This window comes from Pipistrellus hanaki (genome assembly GCF_964339955.1).
Source record: "Pipistrellus hanaki genome assembly, chromosome: 2".
Taxonomy (NCBI): Eukaryota; Metazoa; Chordata; class Mammalia; order Chiroptera; family Vespertilionidae; genus Pipistrellus; species Pipistrellus hanaki.
The window spans coordinates 6,847,656-6,862,807 of record NC_140504.1 but is presented as its reverse complement, the minus strand read 5'-3'; the positions used below and the strand labels follow the sequence as shown (position 1 = coordinate 6,862,807).

Sequence of the window (15,152 nt, the reverse complement as noted above, 5' to 3'; positions counted from 1 at the left end):
ATAGAGGCACTTGACTTCCTCACAGAATGGTGGCTGGGCTCTAAGAGAAAGCATCCTAAGAGGACCTGGCAGAAGGTATGTTACCTTTTATGACTTGAAAAAAATCAACAACCTTGATATACACAAAAAAACTACAATATATAATGGGAGAGAAAACCCCATTTACAATAGCAACAAAAAAGTAAAATACTTAGAAATACAGTTAACAAAAAACGTTGAGAATCTATGAAGAAGAAAAGTAGAAAACACTCTGAAAGGCACAGAAGTAGACCTACACACATGGAAAGACATCCCTTGTTTTGGGTTAGAACAGCTCAACATCATCAAGATGTTAGATCTGCATGTGGTAATTTATAAACTTCATATGGTCCCAATAAAAATACCAAGAAGCTTTCATCTGGAGCTAAGGAATTTGACACTAATGCTCACCTGGAAAATCAAGCAGATAGGAACGACATGTTCCATCAGTCTAGGAAAGGGCAAACTGCAAAGTGCTGAACTCTTCTTAGAAGATGTGTTTCTAACCAGTGTAGTATTCATAGCAACCGTGAAACTATGTTATGCATATTGTAGACTGAGCCAGAGCCGATGTGTTCCTGGTGTCGAGAACCAAGGTGAATATAAACATGAAATGGGTAAGCCAGAAAGAGCCCTGCGGGGTCAGGCTAAAATCTGAGGCATCAGTATGAACTCGAGGCTCCACAGAATGTCCTTTCTTAGCAATGTCTACAAAAAGGGCATAAAGCAGGGGCACTCCACAGTGGCAAAGGAAGAAATGGCTGATTCCAGGTCAACATAGCAAAAGTACAAGAACCTAGAACATCTAATTGTCCTGGAAAATTAGAAAATGCTCAAAAGGACATAGGAGCCATTTGAAGTGACCCTGGCTGGCCAAATCTGGGACAATTTGAACCTCGAATAAGTAAGGCTAATTGGCTGTAAAGCATTAAATTAAACAAAACCTATGCAGGCTCTCTCCTGGAGTAGAGCACTGGCTGATACATTTGGAGGAGTGCAGTTTGCAACCGTTGGTAAAGGCTGGCTCAGGAAGGTGGGGATGGCATCTCAGTGCGAACAATGGATGAGGAGAAGGGTACTCCCAGTGCCGTATGGTGCCCCCAAAGATGGCTTATTAGTTGTAAGGTGAAAACAACTAGAGCATGAAGAAACCAGACAATTCCTTGACCATCAATCAAACCTGACATTACACTGAGGGGCTGGAGAGAGAAGTTACCAGGCTGGGCAGCCATCTCCTGGCCTCTCACAAGGCTGGCCCTTGGCTATCCCTAGGAATGTGGACTTCGAGAGGGTTCCCTCCCACCACATGTGACGAGTGCTTCCCTGGGCCTACACCATTTGTGTAGACACTATGGCTGTGCTGGAACCTACACTCTCTCTGGGAGGCCAGAGTTTTCATACATACATGCTAGGCAGAGATGCCACATGACCAGCCCCAATAAAAACCTTGCGTGCTGAGTCTCTGATGAGCTAATAGATGACATCCCACATGTGTTGCTGGACAAAAGCCAAAAGCAAAAGGTGCATGGGGTGAAGTCCAGAAAAACCAGGCATGAGCTTTGAGTTATTTCTCATTAAAATTACAAAAACTGCTTCTGCACCCTCAGATTCAGGTTAAAATGTCACAATATGCAATGACTTATGTGTTTTGTTTATTGCTAAATGTTCGCTTTATTAGAGTAAACAGACAGGAGGATATGACCCACAAAATTTTCTATTAGTTCATGAGAGGAGAATTCTGTCAAGAATGAGAAGTTTCTCTCTGGATTCATAAATATACAAGTGCCAAGTTCAAGTGAACGCCTACAGCAGCAGGGCTCCCTCACTGGCTGGGCAGTCCCGGGAGCCCTTTGTCAGGCCCTGGCCATGAGGAAGGACACAGGGCCCAGGCCCTCAGAAAGCACACAAACCAGCAAGGGAGAACAAGGACTATCCCTATGATGGTGAACATAGAAGGTTATGAAAACGAAGCTAAAAGTAAATATTAAAAATACCTAGTGGCCACTGGGGCACAGAGAAATGCCTCACAGAACTTGGAACACAGGAAGGAAGACTGCAATGGGTGATTACCATGAGGGCAACGCACTGGACCAGAGCAGAAAGGTGCAACAAAGCCATACATCTGGCTGAGGAATGGTGAAGAGAGAACACCAAAAATAAAGGGTGCACAGGAAGTACATATGAAAAATTGTAGACCGTGGATTGTTAACCACATTCCAAGACATCCCCACCCCCAAGTGAATACTTACACAGCATTCTGTCCAATAAATATGAAGGAAGGGGAACGTAAGCAGAGCTTTGTTTCCTTCTTTGGGCAGCAACTCCTCTTTGAACTGCACAAAGTTGGATTCTAGGTGAATCATCTTGGGAGCCCGGCCATAGGACCTATAAACAATTTGAAAAGTCACTGAGAAAAACAACTGAAGTATGATCAGCAGAAAGAGAAAAATGCAACAAGAATCTTATTATTTCATTTTCTTTTTTTTAAATTGATTTTTTAGAGAGAGACAAAGGAGGGGGGAAACATTGCTGTTCCACTTATCCATGCAATCACTAATGACTTGTATGTGCCCTGACCAGGGATCAAACATGTAATCTTGGCATAGCAGGACAATGCTCTAACCAACTGAGCTACCTGGCCAGGACAAGAATTTAATAGTTTCTATGAGTTCAGAAGTACATATAGACTATTAACCAATAGGAGTCTTCCAAAATAATTCTAGAAATTATTTTAAACACAGTTCACAGCTACACATCAAAGCTCTCTGTCCATAAAACCTTTTTTACTCAATACCTGCAAGCACAAGAATATGCTATCTAACCAGGGCTTATTTGCAACGTCTGAGAAAAATGGACCTGACTACTTCATCTGTAAGTCACTATAAAAGAAGTTTCTCAAATGTCCAAAGTGAAGTTTGAAACTATGAAAGCTAATACTGCTGTCACCTGTGTTATCCAGAAAAGAGAACTGTTGGTGAAAGAGAACAGGATTTGTTTGCAGAGCACAAATAAAACCATGGTAACCACCCTCCTCCCTTTACTCAGGCCAAAAGGAAAGAACACAGAAAACCCCATCATGTACAAATATCTAACCTAAGGTTATCAGAAGATATGGGTGCTATTTTATTATACTTCTAAAAATAAATTATGCAATATGTGTCTTTATTCCAAACCGTATTTTCCACCTCTTGAGGCTGTGTCTCCAATCCAAAGAGCATCCCTGCTTCAAGCTAACACCAACCATGTTGAAAGTGATCATGCTCACACTTGAATTTGTTGACATCCTATTTGCAGGATATATATTTTTTTTTTTTTGTCCTTCGTAAGACAAATCAAGTTCTCTTTTTCCATCTTAACCATCTATTACTATTCTGTTGCTGCTTATATTTTTATTTTTAACTAGTGGCCCGATGCACAAATTTGTGCACATTGAAAGGAAATTAATTAGAAGAAATATTTTAATATCGCTATTCACCCTTTCTCTATAATGGAAGTGTCAACCAAATTCATCAATAATGACAGATCAAAACACATGCATGCAATTGGCACCAGTAAGAGCTTTCTATATATAAACTTGCTTAATTACACCTGCTTTCTGATTTAGCTAAACTTTTTCCAGCCCAGTGAAGCACCCCAACTTCTCTTTCAGGTAATTGTTAGCAACTCAACAGGAAATATCAACACGAAGCAGATTATTATTGTAGGTCACACAGGGAGAACAAAAGGTAAAATATTTAACTGCAGCAGTGTTTGTCTATATTCTGCACAGGGAGAAAACCTGAAGTCATTTTCAAGGTCCACCATGTTTTACTTTTCAGTCGGGTCAAGTTTCAAAGCTTTCTAAATCTGTTTTCTGGCTAATAAAAAGGAAATGGGATTCCACCAAGTCTCCTACCTACCTACTCCAGGACTTCTGTGAGAATCAAATGAGATGAGACACGAAAGCACTTCACGGACATTTGATTAAAGTGTAAAATATTTCCACCTGGCTATAAAGCAAGTTGTGTTCCTGGGCTGAAGAAACTCCAAGGAGGCTAATAGCTAGAGAGAGGAAGCAGGGCATTGCTATGTGACATCATTATCCGGTGCCCACAGCCACCGTTTCCAAGCTGGGCTAGGCTGTGGGCCACATTTTGCACCACAGGGTCTCGGCAGCTTTGGCTGCGTATTTGATGGGCTGTTGCTCTGGGTGGTGGAATGGCCTCATCTGCTCTGGGTGGTGGAATGGCCACTCTGGTGGTCAGTACACATCATAGCAACCAGTCAGATGGTTGGATACTTAGCATATTAACCTTTTATAAACATAAAAGATAGATATATATATATAGATATGCATAAACTTACATTTTCTTTCAAAGACTAAAGTCAATATGCATTTTCCTTGAATGAGACAAGAAAGACAGCACACCTCTCTTTTTTCCACAATCTGGAACTTCAGATTTTTTTCATTTTCAAAAGAATTGATACCTTAACTTTAGGAAAATATTTTATGACTTGTTTGCTGGAATCTGCTTCTTTCATCTTGTAAATTTTGAGTTCATTTTTCTTCTTGAGAGACATCCTTTAATTATTTCAGACAGAGTGGTAAAGTTTCTGATCACATATGTCTAAAAATGTTATTATTTATTGCACTATTTTCCAACTATTTCCATATTCTGGTAAGCAGTGAGAAGAATATCTGAATGACACTCTGGAGTAACACATATGGCTGTGCACAACAAGATGTGACAGATCAGGGTCCCTAGCCATCCTGGACCCCAGCTGGTCCCCAAGGCCAAAAGGAACAAAATCTCTTAGCACCCTGTCTTGTCCTCCATCCTCTCTGCCTCACCTACATATTAGTCTCCTACAGCTGCTCTGATGCAGTTTTCCCTCTTGCACAAGTGCTAGGTTCAAAGGTATTTTCCTTCAGTACTTTGAGAAGACTGTTCTTAAATGTCCTATTTTATGCTGCATTTCAAATGTTAAGAGAGACTGCAAATTTGGTTTCCCTTTTCTCTGTTTCCTTGGCATAGCTTTCTGTTTGCTTTGTTTTACTTTTATTATGCTTGACTTTCAGCAGGTTCTGATCATTTCTGGGAAAATCTTGATGTTAGTTCTTCAAATATTACCTGTTTTCCATTCTCTGTTCTCTCCTCTGAAACACTTATTAGCTGGCTGTCCATACTCCTGCTCTCCCTCCCCCTCATAATGGCTCTATCACAAGTGGTGGTTGCCATATGCCGTGTGCCCCTTATTACTAAATGTAGGAGCATGGTTCATTAATGGGCCAAGTAATACCCTGTGTTTGCAGTGGCTTCAGGATGTAACTTCTCTTCTTCTTGGCATTTTTATTTTCTTAAGCTCCCGGCATCACCATTTGTACATCTTCCGAAGCTCTCCAACAGAACTGTAAACCCTCTGAGTGCTACCCACACAGTCAGCCATCAGGGATTCTATTGGTTCCTTTTCCCTTTACTCAGTCCAAAAGGAGCATCTCCCAGGAGCTTGCTGCACCAACCAGGTCCTAAGTTTGATGAAGCACCTCCTCCCAAGGTTTTCTAAAACAGGGAGTGTGGTAGCCTTATCCCTTGGGCCACCCAGTTTCTCCTGGATGAATTCTCTACTCTCTTGCCTGGAGAGCATGGATGTGGCAGAGTTCTTGCTTCTCAGCTGTACCCCGTTCAGATTTAGACATGCTGATTTTAGAATGGAACTTCTCCCAACTTTTTGCAGTGCCTCACATCCAAGGGTCTGTAGCTTCATGTCCATAGAAAGACACCCCCACCCCCCGCCTCCAGGTTCCTGAAGGGCAGACAATTATGGTCACTTCTGCGCGCACATGCGCGCGCGCGCACACACACACACACACACAAGCACACACACGCAGGCATGCATACAGACACAGGACTGTGGGGGCCCTGCATCTACCAACTGCTCCCTGCCCATGCCCTCTGCCACTATCCTTTCCCGCCTTCTCTTGCCTTCGCCTATCAAGGCCCTGACACCTGTCAGGGACTTGCCTGCTCCTCAGGGAGTCTCCTCTGCAGACACCTAGGACTCAGCTCTCTCTCCCAATTTCTCCATCTCTCTTCCTTCTAAAAGGTGCCCAAAGTGTCCACGTCTCTTTAATGCCATGTTTTAGGAAGGTAGAGATTAATACTACATTAAATCTATGTAGTTTCTCTACTTCGTTTTCCCCCTCATAATTCTCTTTATTGTTTCATGGACACACTTTTTTTTCTTTTATCTTTCTGAGTGTTTAAATAATGTAAACTTATTTGAAATCCTTTTTAAATTATTCCATTTCTTTAGACATTAAATTCCTCCATTTGCTGAATGAAATGTTTTCTCTCACTCACAGCACTAGGCCTCCTCAGAAGCTGAGCAATCAATATATATAAAAGACTAATACGCAAAGCGTCCCCTTGGGAGTTCAACCAGTAGTTCGATTGCCTGCTATGACGTGCGCTGACCACCAAGGGATGGCTTGGGGTGGTGAGAGAAGGAGGAGGTGGAGCGGCAAGAGAAGGAGAAGGCAGGGAGGTGGGGAGGCGGGGAATCTGATTGGCCCTCATCGCTGGCCAGGCCTAGGGACCCTACCTGTACACAAATTTTGTGCACTGGGCCTCTAGTTTTTTCATAAGAGAATTCTGCCACATTCTGAATACTATTTATATCAAATGTTACTGATTAAGCACATTCCTGTAACACAATAATTGGGCACAAAAATTAGACTAGATTCAATAGCGAATTTGGGTGAGTCATCCACAGGAAGCCATACTAATTCTTTATGGTAAAAATTGGTAGTCAGAAATGAATAATGCAGCAATAATCAGAATTATATGAGCATGAATAACAACAGGAAGTTTTTATCCACATTGTTAAAATCAGATTACCTATGTTAACAAATTAAAATCCAAACACTTTCTAAAAATAATACCTTACCAGAAATAATCCAAACCAAGTATTTCCTTTGAACAAGTCATTAAATAAACAATTACAACAGGGCAGCTGGGGTGGCTGATGTGGTTTCTGTCCTAATTTAAAAAAAACATCTTTCTGTATACTTCCTCATCCTTAAGGAAGAGCATGGGAAGGAGCTCAGGGCGGACAGAGGTGTTTATGAGAGCACAGATAAAGGCCAATCTTCTGCCTTAATGTGGAGTCTGAGTGAGTGCTCGTCTCCTTTCCAAAGCGCTATGCTTCTAAGACATTCTGATGAACGCTGAAGAATCAGAAATCATTCCTGTAAAGGCAGGCCTCTAACTCAAAAGAACGGTCTTATTTCTTCCATCCTATGACTTGTTGAGAAAATAAATCTACTTTTTTTTTTATATATATATAAAGTATATTTTATTGATTTTTTACAGAGAGGAAGAGAGAGGAATAGAGAGCTAGAAACATCAATGAGAGAGAAACATCGATCAGCTGCCTCCTGCACACCCCCCCACTGGGGATGTGCCCGCAACCAAGGTACATGCCCTTGACTGGAATCGAACCTGGGACCTTTCAGTCCGCAGGTAGACACTCTATCCACTGAGCCAAACCGGTTTCGGCATAAATCTATTTCTTAAGGAGAAAGGCCCACAGTTGTGATGCCACTCAGTTTCTCCACAGTGCACGGCAGGACTCGGGCTTTAACTTTTACTATCTCACTTTCACACAGATGTCTAAAGAGTGAAAGAGGGAGATATAGCCAAAAAACAAACACATCATACCTTCTCCATTCCATTGGTTCTCTCGGCAGCTGCTGTGAAAGTGTTGGGTAAATAGAGGTAAATAGATTCTGATCTCCAGCACCTACAACAGGAATAAAGAGAAATCCAGTTAGGACATTTTTAGTTAAGTATAGGCAAAACAGGCTCTAAGATGTGTTAAATTAGTAATTTTAGACTCTTTCATATTTAGTAAAATGATGTCACAAAATAAGATGTCGCACATCTTTATATAACAGGTCTCTAGAAAACCTGGAACCTGACATATATGATCTAACTTAACCTCCAAGAGTAGGTATGCTTTTTCCCTCAAGGAGAGTGAGTTGAGTAACTTGCCCAAAGCCACAGAGCTCAGGAAAGATGGAGCCCTTCACCTCCACCCAGTTTTACTCCCAAGCCTGCCCTACAGCCACTGCTTTCTTCAACTTCAAAAGAACAGCCAGAACATTCTAGGCAACAAAGTAAACCTGAAGATGTGCACATGAACTTCATCATCAAAATTAATTCACTCTGCCTCAAAACAGCATCGGGAGCAAAACCATACAAAACACCCACCATGCACTCTCACTCAGAGCCACAGTAACTCCTAGGAGGCGAGGCCAAACCTGGAGCCCTCTCGACAGAGAAGGAAGAGGAGGTGTGAGAGGCGTTCAGAGCACACCGCTAGACTGTCAGACACTGGTCATGAAACACACACACACACACACACACACACACACACACTCGTGGGCCTGGCTTTACACACTCAGCTTTCCACTCAGCTCTTTCACAGTAGCTCTAACAGAATGGAAAAAGCCCACCTAGCTCTCATAAAAGGATAGTATAACCTCACTGTTATACATAAGCTAGAAAAGAAAAGAACCTTTTTAATATAGAGTACTCAAATTCGTATACTCAGAGGATCCTCTGACTTTAAGTGAAACCATTTCCCAAACTGCTTTAATATTGATCTTAAAGAAAAGGAATTGATGGGGGCCATTAAAACATTTGCTTGTTTTGCTATTATGAACCTAAAATAAAAACAAAAACAAAAAGAAACCTCCCCAAACCATGTAGCAATGTCGAGTCACTGCTGAGAGTAATGACACTGTGGGCAGCTGAGTTGTGAGTATCAGAAGGCAGTGAGGCACTGTGAGGGCACAGACTGGTCTCAGCTTCACAGCTGCGGCTGAACAGCCTGGGGAAACCCTTCACCCCTCCTGTGCCTCAGGGGACCCTCTGTGAAATGGGAGAGTAAGACTACCTCTCCAAAAGGGCTGTGGTGAGGAGTAAGAGAGTCAACACCAATAAATAATCCTGAACACGGCCTGGAGTAACATAAGGGTATTATTAGTACATTTTGTTAAAATAAAAAAACTTCTATGTCTTAACTTATCACTTTTCATCATGTTCATTTCTTTGGTAGACATCCTAAAAATCATTAAAGTATAAAAATCTTCAGATAGATTTCCTATCTTTGATTGCCAACTTCTGTTGTCTCTTTAAAGGTTCCAAGGTTAACATACAAAAATCATCACTCTGCTACACAGAATTTAGGGCAGCTACATGAAAGCTTTCTCCTCTTTCACTCAGTTTTCTATAAAGTCTCGCATAAATGCCCAATTAACACATGCACAGAGAGTAAAAAAGCGAAATGCTTCCGGCACCCCTCCCTAAGCTACTTCCCCCAGGAAATCCGTTCCACAATAAAACCTAAATGGAGGCTCTAAAATAACAATTTATCTTACATTCTATCATGGAATAAACATTGAATTTATGTCCAAATTTTCATTTTAAAATACTCTATTTAAAGTAGCGTATCTGTCAAGGGCAAAGATGTCATTTGACAACAACTGGGAACTTAAAATGTGTCCATTTGACCTCAGTACCTGTTGTGAACTGTGTGTGTGTGTGGGGGGGGGGAGGGGGGGGCATTCTTAGATTGAAACTGTACTGCGGTCTTGGAAAAGATAACAAAAAGACCATGCAAGGACACAGCACGAAGGTGGCCATCTACAAGCTAAGGAAAGAAGTTGAAGAAAACTACTCTGTGGACACATTGAGCATGGACTTCCAGCCCCCAAAACTGTAAGAAAATCAGTCTGTTGTTTAAGCCACCCAGTGTGCGGCATTTTGTTATGACAGCCCTGACAAACTAATACAGTGCCCTAATTTACATTTGAAAGTCAAATTCTTCTAAACCACTGACCAGGCTCTACATTGAACAGAATGGAGAAAAGCCACCATGACTTTCTCCAAATACACAGCTATTATCCTATCCTATGGGGTAATATGGAAATCAACCAAACGATAGATAGCAATGATGCACACTGACCACCAGGGGCAGACGCTCAATGCAGGAGCTGCCCCCTGGTGGTCAGTGTGCTCCCACAGGGGGAGTGCCGCTCAGCCAGAAGCCCTGAGCTGGGCTCATGACTGCTGAGGGCAGCAGTGGTGGCGGGAGCCTCTCCCGCCTCCGTGGCAGTCATTGGACATCCTGGAGGGCTCCAACAGTGCCTGGCATGTAACCGATGTTGCGTGGATATTTGCTGACTGGTGAGTCTAGTCTGACTCCTTCATATTTTACACCAGGCAACCCAGGGCCCCCAAAGGACAGGATATACTACAGCAGAAGTGATGACAGGGTTGGGCATCAGAATACGTTCTCAGAATACAAACTTTATTTTAGATTATACTAAAAATTTCTAGTGTGGCTGACTTGGTTTTTAGATTGCTAAACTGAAGGAAATGATAATTTTACTTTATTTAACTCCATAGGAAATGCTTTCTCACAGGCTAATTTTAGGGAGAACACCCCTTCCATGTGGGCAGGGGGTGCCTGACTCCCCAATTCCTTGGTAAAGTTATGGTAGAGGGGAATCAGCCACCATGATGCAGGTCCTCGTTACATTACCAAACATGGAGGGATCTGATCAAACACAGTGATATCTGGTCTTCACACCTTCAAAAAGGCCTCTGACAGCCCTTCCCATTGTTCAGCTTGAAACTTAGAAACTTCCTAATGGATCCAGATGAATTAAAAGTGCTCATAAACAGTGAGTTACAGATTTTGTAAAAATTACTACCTAAGTGTTGTTAGTTCCAAGGTAACTACCTAAAATTCCAGCTCTGAAATCAATGCAATGACTTCAAATGCTAAACAGATCTGTCAAAAATAAGAAAAATGTTCTGATATACATATTTGTTTCTTTATATTCTCTCCTAGGATTGTGAAAAATATAACAAGGACTTAAAACAGTACTGAGGAAGGAGTCAACATGTAACAATGGCCAAGAAGCCAAATAAGAACATTTATTTCCCTTGCGGGGAAAGACCGTAGTACAGTTTCAATTTAAGAATGCCCTCCCACACACACACAGTTCACAACAGGTATTGAGGTCAAATGGATACATTTTAAGTTCCCAGTTGTTGTCAGATGACATCTTTGCCCTTGACAGATATGCTAATTTAAATAGACTATTTTAAAATGAAAATATATAAAAATGGAATGCACATTTTTTCCTGGTGCTATTTCATCTTCTAGACATCTTTTTGCTGTATCTTTTAAGTAAACACAGGTAATTCTAAAGAGGTCCAATCACCAATAAACACATAAAAATAACCTCACTAATCATCAGATATAGGCACACCAAAACAAGTATGATGACCTTGGGCTGGACAAAGAATTCTTAGATACGCTATCAAAAGTACAATCCAGCCCTAACTGGTTTGGCTCAGTGGATAGAGCGTTGGCCTGTGTACTGAAAAGTCCCAGGTTCAATTCCGGTCAAGGGCGTGTACCTTGGTTGCAGGCACATCCCCAGCAAGAGGTGTGCAAGAGGCAGCTGATCGATGATTCTCTCTCATTGATGTTTCTAACTCTCTATCTCTCTCCCTTCCTCTCTGTAAAAAATCAATAAAATATATATATATTTTTTAAATTATTCTTTTTCACCTAAGTGCCAGGAAAAATTTCTGAGACACTAAAGCCATTATGAACAGCAAAAGTTTAGGAATCTCTCCTCAGCAGCTAACTTTTTGCACACCAATCACTCTTCTGAGTGCTTCACAGTATTCATTCTTCTAACCCCATTTCCACCTATCAGGTTGGTACTATCACTATTCCTAGTTCGCTCTCTAAGTCACATGTGTAAGACCTGATTTTAACCAGTCACAGGTAGAACTGGCAAATAAAATAAGGTGAGCACATATGGTAGTGCCCACTGCCCCTGCCCTCCAAATATACTCCAGGGAACAGCAGAGCTTTCCTAAGGAGAACTGCTGCTCCCACTTCTCAACTGCTGATCTGCTATTGGCTTAAGAATCCAATATGGGAATCCAAGATGGCTGCTCGGGTAGGCACCTAGCCGCAGCCGCACGCAACAATTTCAATAAAATACAACTAAAATATAAAATGGACATTACCCAGAACTACAGGAAAGTCGACTGACTGGAAATTCTACAACGAGAAGCAAGGAGAAAACCAGAAGAAAGCGCGGAGGAGCTGTAAAAGCCCAAGGTACGGAGACACGTGGCGCGCGCGGAGAGGACGGAGCCGGAGAGGAGGGAGGCCGAGTGCCTGGCTGGCGTTCCCTAGCGGAAAGGAGATAAAACTCCGACTGTGCTGGGCCCCCGACTGCTCTGAACCCCCGTTCTAGGCCAGACCCCGGGGATCCAGGCTCATCCAGAGGGAGCTGGGCTGTAAGGCAGGACCCGGGGAAGCGGCGAAAGGAGGTCCCAGAGGCGTGCACACTGTGCGCAGAGAAGGGCCGGCCAGCTGTGCCATAGGACTGCCCTGGCGGGAAGGAGACAGGCTCCAGACTGCTGTGAACGCCACCTCCAACTCCACTTCCAACTGAACTGAACCCCAGTTTCGGGTCCATTGCGGGAGAGCCTACACTGTTTGGTAGCAGGCAAAAATCGAGGGCACCTTTCTCTCAGAGGTGCTTGCAACAAGTACTGAAGGACCCTGAGTCTCAGGAGTCGCATAGGGCGGGGCTGACGGAAGCCAAGGCTGTAGGCTCCACCCTGAAACCCCGCCCCATCAGAAAAGCTGCCTGCGAAAATGCCTAAACCAAATAGATCACAAACGAAAGAAATGGAGGACAAAAAGCGACTGGATATAGAGTTCAAAACCACACTTATAAGGTTTTTCAAGAGTTTCCTAGAAAAGGCTGATAAAATAATTGAGACCTATGAGGATATGAAAAGGGATCAACAAGAAATAAAGAATACATTAAAATAAAAAATATTATACAGAGTCCTAAAAACAAAATAGAAGATCGCAAGAATCAAGTCAAAGATTTGGAACATAAAGAGCCAGAAGACACTCCTCTGCAGAAGCTAGAAGGCAAGAGAATCCAGAAAATTGAAGATAATGTAAGAAACCTCTGGGACAACTTCAAACGATCCAACATCAGAATCATGGGGGTCCCAGAAAATGAGAGAGAGCAAGATATCGAAAACATACTGAAAGAAATAGTGACAGAAAACTTCCCCCACCTGGGGAAAGAATTGGACTTACAAGTCCAGGAAGCACACAGAACTCCAAATAAGAGGAATCCAAAGAGGACCACACCAAGACAAATCATAATTAAGATTCCAAGAGCAAAGGACAAAGAGAATATTAAAAGCAGCAAGAGCTAAGCAGGAGGTTACCTATAAAGGCACCTATACGACTGTCAGCTGATTTCTCAACAGAAACCATGCAGGCCAGACGGGAATGGCAAGAAATATTCAAGGTGATGAATAGCAAGAACCTACAGCCAAAAATACTCTACCCAGCAAAGCTATCACTCAGAATCGAAGGTCAGATAAAGAGCTTCACTAATAAAAAAAAGCTAAAGGAGTTCATCACCACCAAACCAGAATTATATGAATTGCTAAAGGGGGTTCTTTCAGAAGAGAAAGTAAATAAAGATAAAAATTATGAACAACAAATACGTAACTATCAACAAGTGAATCTAAAAACCAAGGAAATTAAAAAAAAAATCTGATGAACAATATTAACTGTTGAATATAATAGAATCAGAGGTATGGAAGGGGAGTGAACTGATGATTCTTGGGGAAAAGGGGAGAGGGGAATGTGGGAAGAGACTGAACATAAACTGTGCACCTATGGATGAGGACAATGGGGAGTGGGGAGAGGGCGGAGGGTGGGGTGGGAAGGGGGGGGAAAGGAACACTTGTAATAATATGAACAACAAAAATTTATTAAAAAAAAAAAAAAAAGAATCCAATATGGCCGAAACCGGTTTGGCTCAATGGATAGAGCGTCGGCTTGGGGACTGAAGGGTCCCGGGTTCGATTCCGGTCAAGGGCATGTAACTGGGTTGCGGGCATATCCCCAGTAGGAGGTGTGCAAGAGGCAGCTGATCGATGACTCTCTCTCATCGATGTTTCTAACTCTCTATCTCTCTCCCTTCCTCTCTGTAAAAAAATCAATAAAATATATTTAAAAAAAAAAAAAAAAGAATCCAATATGGACCAAGACTTGCATTTATGTGTATTGATTTTTTTAAAAAGACATTAAAAGGTATTTTTCTGGTAATGAAACTGAGATAGTAGCTAAGTCACAAGCACTGTACTTTCAGGGTTGGTGGAAAACTGTGACGTGCAAATTTTAATACTTTAACTTACAGGGGGAAACACAGATTCCAACCAGATACAAAATGTTACAGATTTGCTCATTTTTGTTTGCCTTTTTCTCCCTTTCAAAACTTGTAATATAAAATCTGGAACCCCAAATACAGCGATTCAGACAAAGGAAATAGGCAAAATAATATGTGACTGACGAGAACAGAGCCTTTGGACAGAGTGTTATTTTTCAGATTCTATATAATCCCATTTGGATAGTATGTGCCATTCTAGGTATGATGCTGACACTCAGCAAAGAAAGGTTACATCTGAGTGGAATCCCAACAACTGTCCATGAACAAGATAGCTGGAAAAGGAATTTACCTTTCCTAACATATCCTTGGATCAGAAACTAACTAAGTCTATTCTAAACCAAAGAATTGACCCAGTGATGGGGGGGAGGGAGGGAGGAGGAGGAGGGGGACGACGACTAAGCTAAAACAAATTTGGATCAAATGGATCTGCTGAATTTCAGTTTCACTGTGTATTTTTCATGATTAATAAATTACACTACAGGTATTCAAATTGCTATGATTAGGCAATTCATCACCCAATGTCCTCACGTTATTAGTTCCACTACTATTCACCTAGCATCCCTGCCAGATCCCTTGCTGAGGCAGTCACTGCTCCAGAGGTAGGCGGCAGGTGCAAACATTTTTAACTATGGACGGAGGCCATTAAAACTTTTAGGTAGCTTCAGAAAATTAATTCAGCAGGTTTTCAAGTAACAATGAATTCCCCCTAATCTCTGGGGACTTTCCATTCTTCTCATGGCACATATAAACAGTTCCTAAATTTGCCTGAACCAGTTATATTCTACAT

At 41.9% G+C, this 15,152-nt stretch overlaps 1 protein-coding gene across 1 annotated transcript in view; it reads right to left on the bottom strand.

Annotated features, from left to right (window-relative positions):
* Positions 1 to 15,152, bottom strand: part of TRAPPC10 (trafficking protein particle complex subunit 10) — a 66,929-nt gene that overhangs the window by 49,129 nt on the left and 2,648 nt on the right. The window contains exons 2-3 of the mRNA XM_084873585.1: positions 7,719 to 7,800; positions 2,268 to 2,403 (exon numbers count right to left, since the gene is read on the bottom strand). Of these exons, the coding sequence (XP_084729711.1) occupies positions 2,268 to 2,403; positions 7,719 to 7,800 (218 nt within the window). The remainder of the gene's footprint in view (positions 1 to 2,267; positions 2,404 to 7,718; positions 7,801 to 15,152) is intronic.